The sequence below is a fragment of the Tarenaya hassleriana genome, unplaced genomic scaffold, assembly GCF_000463585.1.
Source record: "Tarenaya hassleriana unplaced genomic scaffold, ASM46358v1 Cleome31, whole genome shotgun sequence".
Classification (NCBI taxonomy): domain Eukaryota; kingdom Viridiplantae; phylum Streptophyta; class Magnoliopsida; order Brassicales; family Cleomaceae; genus Tarenaya; species Tarenaya hassleriana.
The window spans coordinates 1,232,500-1,240,002 of NW_010966274.1; the positions used below are offsets into that span (position 1 = coordinate 1,232,500).

Consider the following 7,503-nt stretch of genomic DNA (forward strand, 5'->3'; position numbering starts at 1 on the left):
ATAAGTATATATATATATAGTAATTTGAATAAAAGGGTGTGTGATCGAATGTAACAATCCGGCTTATTTTTTAAATTAAAAAACAAATTATGGCGTCGCTCTCGAAATGATATGATATAAACTAAGCATCGTCCCAATATATTATATTCATTTCTAATATATATTACAAGAAAATAATTAGAGATTAAATTAACATATGCTTGCACGTCCTCTTCCAAACACAGCCCTCGTCTTCTCCACCTTCTCTCCATCTCTCTCTCTCTCTCTCTCTCTCTCTCTCTCTTCTGCAAATATATCTTCCTAAGAAGGTTGAGATCACAATACTTATTAACAAAGGATCCAATCCTTCACTTGTTCTTGTTTTGGTCGAAGATATATAGAGGTATATATATACATACATATATATATATATATATATATATATAATTCAGCATATATGAAACGGGCTTTGGAGATGGAGAGATCAAGCTTCAGCGAAAGCAGCCAAGAAACCGGACCCGGTTCCCCTACTTCTTCCATCTTCAACGACATGAAACTCATCTCTTCTCCTTCACCTAAGCGAAGGTATGTATACGCATATGTATATGTGTGTGTATATATATATATAACATCGGCTCGATTTCATATTACGATCCATTCATATGTTCATAAAGGTTGTACCTTTGAGTTCATGAAAGATGAATATTGTTCAAACGTAAGAGTGTTTTGTCTCTGTCGCATCACAGCAGAAGATCCGTACAGAAGAGACTGGTGACCGTACCGATCAAAGACGTGGAAGGATCGAGGATGAAAGGCGAGACAGCTCCGCCGTCGGATTCATGGGCTTGGAGAAAGTACGGACAAAAACCCATCAAGGGTTCTCCCTACCCCAGGTACTTACATACATACACACATATACGTACATATATGTATACAGCATATATATATATATATATAATTGAAGTATATATGTATTTTCGGACAGAGGGTATTATAGGTGTAGTAGTTCGAAGGGATGTCCGGCGAGGAAACAAGTGGAGAGAAACCGAGACGATCCAACCATGATCCTCGTCACTTACACGTGTGAACACAACCACCCTTGGCCCGCTTCTAAAACCGGCCCTATCAAACACCGTCCTAAACCGGAACCGGAACCGGAACCGGAAATTGTACCGGAACTGGAACTTGAACCGGAGCAAAGCAAGTTCATGGATCTCGGGGAGATCGGCACGACGCCGTCGTGCGTGGACGAGTTCGCGTGGTTCGGTGAGATGGAAACGACGTCGTCCACAATCCTCGAGAGCCCCATATTCTCGTCGGACAAGAAGACCGTTCCGCCGCCGGAAAATGCTGACGTGGCGATGTTTTTTCCGATGAGAGAAGAGGACGAGTCTCTGTTCGCCGATCTCGGCGAGTTACCGGAATGCTCGGCCGTTTTCCGGAGGCCCTTGGAGATCTATTAACACGTGGCAAAATCTGATTGGATGAGACCTATTGACACGTGGCGGAATCTGATTGGATAAGGCTTTTCCACATCATGTGGAAACGTCGTACGCGCGACGTATATATACAGTATCTTTCTCGCGGCGGATTCCTCTCCTATAAACCTCATTAATTACTTAAGGATTAAAAAATGAATTATATACATTTCTTTTTTTTTTTCTTTGAGAATTTGTCTTTATATAATTTATTTTTTCGTTATATTTAGCTATATATCATGAAGTGCAAAGTAGTTAGATTAATAAAAATGGGGAATTCTGGATTTTTATCGTTAGATGTATGTATTGAGATCATTTTTATTTTTGTCGGTCCATATTAATTAATTTGTAATGCAAGGTAGTGTGCGTGCGTTAATCATTTTCCTTTTACTATTCCTTTTCCATTTTTTTTCGGGGTTGTTTTCCATTAATATTTATCACTTAAATAATAAAGAAAAATATCCTACATTTTTTTTTGGTGATTCAACATTATGAGCTTTGTTAATGTGTCCAGTCATATGTAGACAAGATAATGTTTCTATTTCAACGTTTTTCTGATAATACGTATATATATATATATAGGGCCGTCTATTAACGTGTGCAATAGGTGCAATGGAACAAAACCCCAAAATTTAGGGGTCCCACTTTTTTTTTATGTGTAAATTCCACCTAATTTTAAAAATGTTAATAATATATATTATTAAATATAGTTATAACAAAAAAGTAACAACTCTCGTTATCTATTTTTAATTAAATAAATTATCACCAAAATTTAGAGACCTAACTTAATTTTAACTTAGTTAATTTATATATTTTGTTATATTAAATATATTTTTATCATTTTCAAATATTATTATTTTTTATTATATTAATTAATAATTTTTTATTATTTTAAAATTATAATATGTATGAGACCTCCAAATTTTGTGAGACGGGTCACTCACATATACTAGAAAATATCTGGGTAAAAACCCATAATAATTTATAAATTTGTAAAATGGTGCAAAATAACTTTTGAACTTTTCGGTTAACAAATTTATTTTTAAATTGACAAAATATATCATTATAATTTTTAAATTTATAAATATGACTTTATAATTACTAAACTTGTAAAATATATTATTATAATTCTTAAAGTGATTTTTTAATCAATATCAGCGAAATTTATTCCAATATTTGAGAATTATAATACAGTAGTTCGTGAAATTGAATGCAGCAGTTCGTAAAATTTGAGTTTCATAATAAATAAATAAAAAAAATCTGAGATTCTAATCTAATGTAAGCAAGTAATTAATTAATAAAAATTATAATAATAACAACTGGGAAAAAAGAAAATAATAATAGGATGGCTCGAACTTATCCATAACTGCATTGGGATTTGTAGAAAACGCCAATCTTTCAAGTGTCAAACAGTGATATATATACACTGTATGTAACGGTTCTTGATCGGTCCATTTGGCTCTCAAAAAAGAAAATAGTAGATTTAAATTTAATAATTTTTTATAATGTTCATTACAAATGTTAATTAAAAACGAGACAGAATTAAAGAATATATATAGATATTTTGATAATCTTTATGAACATTTATTTTGATTATATTTTTTAGAATACCGAAAAAGTTTATGTGAATATCTCTCTCTAAACTAGACTAAAATCCGAATCAGAAAAGAATATTGTTTTATTTTTTATCGGTTAGGCATCCAATTTTGAATAACTAAAGAATATATTATGTAAATTCACAATAACTTTCGCCGAGATAATATGATTTTGATTTTTTTATTTTGAATGTAAATTTAGATTATCTAGGTGTTATTTTTTTCTTCCAAATATTAAAAATATATTTATTTATGTTTATATGTTTATTCAATTCTTACATTAAAATTTTGGTTCTATTTATTAATTTAACTTAAAATTACTCAACAGATCATGGACGAGTGATCAAGCTTTGGGTAGGAGATAACTTCACCTTGAGGTTGAGTGTTTGATTCCTGGCTGGTGGGGAGGGAGGTAATTTCTGGGTTTATATGATTCATATACAAAGGTTACTCCTGAGCCGGAGGTTTACCTAGTCAGCCCGTTCGAAGGGTAGCAGGGATCCTCCGTTATAAAAAAAAATTTAACTTAAAATTCTTATATTTCAACTTGAATTTATAAATATAATTTAAGAAAACGATAAATTTAAATATACCCATTATGATCCACTTAAAATTTTTGTTTATTGTTTTATGTAAAATGGTAACTTGACCAACTTGCAAATAAAATAGAATAAAATAAAGACGTGAAATTTCCATAAAATGGTACGGCAACTTTAATAATGGGCCTCATATTATAGCATTTGGGCCACAAACATAGAGGTTGAGCTACCTATTGGGCTTCCAATTTTCTGGGCTTATGTCCAAAAATCAGATCCCTTGTGTTTGAGAATTTTTTTTAGAATTACTAATCATTAAATAGGTTTCGATTAATTAGATTTTTAAATACTTTTTTTTTAACAAAATATTTTAAAATACTTATTTTTAAGAAATAAATAATAATATTTTTTTTATAAATCATCCAAAATTATCTTGTTTCACAAATTCATTACCTCCGAAAGAATATACTATCATAAATTCATGATATTTTGAAGCAATTATATTTTAAATTATTTGTTATTGTCTTCGAGCATAATATTTTTATTCTTTTAAACGAAGTTATTATATATGATCTTGCGACCCATAACTCATTTTACTTTGCAATTTCATCTTGTGTATGATATCTTAGTTTTGGTATATTACCTCATCCATTTTTTTATTATAAGATTTGTATCTTAAAAGTATAAAAAAAATGAATTTAGATATGGCAAGAATTTGAATTTTGAAATATATTACAGCTACGGTTTTGATCGAGCTGGTATAGGAATAATTATTTTTGTTTGTTACAAGTTTGTTACACGGTTATTCATTCCTTTTTCCTTTTTTCTATTTTTCTCATTCTTTCTGTATAAATGTACACGAGGCATTCTTCACTCAATACACAGAAAATTCAGAAACCTCTCTCTCTCCTTTCTGTTGCAAAATACTGCGACATTCTTTTCTGTGAAATGGTATCAGGCCTTTGCGCTTAAGATCCCAATTTTTTTTTTTCTCGTCTTCATCATCCGATTTGATCGTTTGTTCTTCTCCCATTTTCTCGATTTTCTTCCGAGATTATGGCGTCTCCTTCTTCCACCACTTTCCCGGTTGAAGATCCTCCTTCTCCGGTGTCTTCTCCATCCATTGTCACTCCGGCTTCTTCCTTCGATTGCTTTGACAATCCGTATTTTCTGAGTTCGGGTGATCATGGTGGCCTCCAGATTGTTACCAAACGCTTGACTGGAGCTGGTGATTATAGTTCCTGGCAACGTGCGGTCTCTATGGCTCTTGAGGGTCGCAACAAACTCTGTTTTGTTGATGGTCGATGCCTCGTCCGGCCGATGACGATCCTACTCTTCGGTTCTGGAATCGCAATAATGCGATCGTTGGATCCTGGCTCATGAACTCTGTCGATGAAGATATTTCCCAGAACCTGATGTACATTCCAACTGCTCGTGAGATGTGGCTCGACCTTGCTCACCGTTTCCAGCAAACCAATGCTCCTCGCAAGTATCGGGTCAAGCAGAAGCTTCGCAGCCTTCGTCAAGGTACTCTCGATGTTGCTAAATATTACACGGCAATCTCTACTATTTGGGAAGAGATGAAGGCTGTACGGGTTTCTCATCGCTGTACTTGTGGTAAGTGCACCTGTCACGTTGATAAACGATGGGCTGATGAGTTTGCTAGTGATTTTGTTATCGATTTCCTCTATGGGCTGAATGATGAGTTTGAAGGCGTGAGGAGTCAAATCACGATGATGGATCCGATGCCCGATATTCAACGAGCCTATAATCTCGTCATTCAACAGGAACAACAACGTCTGGTAAAATCCTCCCCTGTTTCTGTTGATGCTGTTGTTTTTCAGTCTTCTGCCCAACCTTCCGATGCGAAGCTTGCTGTCGTTGCTGGTACCTCGTTCAAATCTAAGCAGAGGCCCTTGTGTACCCATTGCGGTTTGTATGGGCATACCATTCAGAAGTGCTTCAAACTTCATGGTTATCCCCCTGGGTATAAAACCTCTGGCCCTGCTAAATCCTACTCTCAACCCAAGCCTTTTCCTCGGGCTTCTGCGCTTTCCTCGGGTCACGTTGCAAATCTGATCAAGGAAAATGGTTCTGGTTCTCCCCCTGTTGTTCCAGAACTCGACAAATTTTCTATTGCTCAGCTACAGGAACTTTGCTCCAAGCTCAGTTCTCAGCTCCAAACATATGGTCCTTCGATTACTGATGGTGGTGCCCCAGATGCTACAGGTTCCTCTGGTATACCTCTGGTCTCTCCCTTCATTTGCTCTTCGGTCTCTGGCTCTGTTTTCCGCTCTGCTTCGTGGATTGTTGATTCAGGTGCTTCTGCTCATGTTTGCTTTGACAAACGACTGTTCCGCACCCTTCAACCAATCAGTCAACGATCTGTGACTCTGCCGAATGGGACTCGTCTTCTGGTTCATCATATAGGAACTGTTTCTCTGAATGATCATCTATTATTAACCGATGTCTTTTATATACCCTGTTTCTCTTTTAACATCCTCAGTATTAGTGCTTTGCTCCAGCACACTAATCTTCGCGTCTCTTTTTCTTCCACTTGTTGTCTCATTCAGGAGCCTATTCAGGGCTCGACGATTGGGAAGGCTAGCCTCCAGCAGCGCCTTTACTTTCTCGAGTCCAGCCCATCATCTTCGTCCTCCCACACTTCCTCTTTTCCAGTTCAGGCCCTTCATGCTGATTCCACACTTTGGCATTGTAGACTTGGACACCCGTCTTTTCAGAAAATTAAGACTCTGTCTTCTCGTTTATCTCTTAAGCATTTCTCAGATGTTTCTCATTGTCGGATTTGCCATTTGGCTAAACAGCGTCGGTTACCCTTTATATCTCATAATCATCTTTCTCCTTTTGCTTTTGATCTTATTCATATTGATGTGTGGGGACCTTTCTCTTCCATTTCTCATGACGGTTTTAGCTATTTTTTGACCATAGTGGATGATCATTCCCGTGCAACTTGGATCTATATGATGAAATCTAAACGAGACGTGCTTCGGCTTATCCCAGAATTTGTGACTTTCATTGAAACACAGTTCGGCAAAGCTATCAAGGCAGTCCGTTCCGATAATGCGCCCGAGTTACGCTTCTCCGAATATTTTTCCTCCAAGGGAATCCTCCACTACTTCTCTTGTGTTCGCACGCCAGAGCAGAATTCAGTGGTTGAGCGTAAACATCAGCATTTGCTCAATGTCGGTCGTGCTTTGCTGTTTCAGGCGAACTTACCCCTTTCGTTTTGGTCTGAGTGTATTCGCACCGCTGTGTTTCTGATTAATCGGACTCCATCTCCACTTTTGCAGAACAAGTCTCCTTTTGAGGTCCTACACGGTCGTGTTCCGGATTATGCTTCTTTGCGCTCCTTTGGCTGTCTCGCTTATGCATCGTCATACACATCAGATCGCCACAAGTTTTCATCTCGGGCTCGGGCGACAGTGTTCTTAGGCTATCCTCCTGGATACAAAGGGTACAAGCTTCTGGACCTTGAGTCTAATTCCATTTTCATCTCGCGTCATGTAACCTTTCACGAGAACATTTTCCCTTTCGCCATTTCTGGTTCTTCATCGTCTTCTTCTTCTTCGTCCATTTTCTCAGATTCCGTTCTCCCATTCCCCATACCTGATCGTGATAACCCTGATTTTCACAGCCCAGTTTCTCAGCCCATTGTCAAATCTGTTATTGGGCCCAATCCAAGCCCAAAACCAAAACCTATTCCCAGCCCAGTCTCTAAAAAAACCTCAGCCCCTCCTTTTCAGCCTCCTCTCGCAGAGTCTGTTTCCGTCTCTTCCCCTGTGTCAGATTCTGCTTTATCTCTTTCCCATTTTTCCTCCGATCGACCTCGTCGACGGATTAAACCACCCTCTTACCTACAAGATTATCACTGTTACTTGATGCAACCTTCCTCCT

General features: G+C 37.0%; 1 protein-coding gene across 2 annotated transcripts; it reads left to right on the plus strand.

Annotated features, from left to right (window-relative positions):
* Positions 1–211: 211 nt before the first annotated feature.
* Positions 212–1,743, plus strand: LOC104820607 (probable WRKY transcription factor 65). Of its 2 annotated transcripts, none has more exons than XM_010551117.1 (3): positions 212–564; positions 726–872; positions 965–1,743. In XM_010551117.1, exons 1-3 carry the CDS (start codon positions 437–439, stop codon positions 1,440–1,442), a joined length of 753 nt encoding a protein of 250 aa, XP_010549419.1. In that variant the 5' UTR covers positions 212–436; the 3' UTR covers positions 1,443–1,743. The 2 variants fall into 2 exon arrangements, with proteins under 2 accessions (XP_010549419.1, XP_010549420.1); XM_010551118.1 differs by having other exon boundaries at positions 729–872.
* Positions 1,744–7,503: the final 5,760 nt, after the last annotated feature.

What these genes read in the sequence shown, in the direction of transcription:
- LOC104820607 (XM_010551117.1), top strand. Translation starts at nt 437, where the DNA reads ATGAAACGGGCTTTGGAGATGGAGAGATCAAGCTTCAGCGAAAGCAGC. An exon ending in TCTCCTTCACCTAAGCGAAG is followed by an intron (nt 565 to 725) that starts GTATGTATACGC and finishes GTCGCATCACAG; the next exon opens with CAGAAGATCCGTACAGAAGA. An exon ending in AAGGGTTCTCCCTACCCCAG is followed by an intron (nt 873 to 964) that starts GTACTTACATAC and finishes ATTTTCGGACAG; the next exon opens with AGGGTATTATAGGTGTAGTA.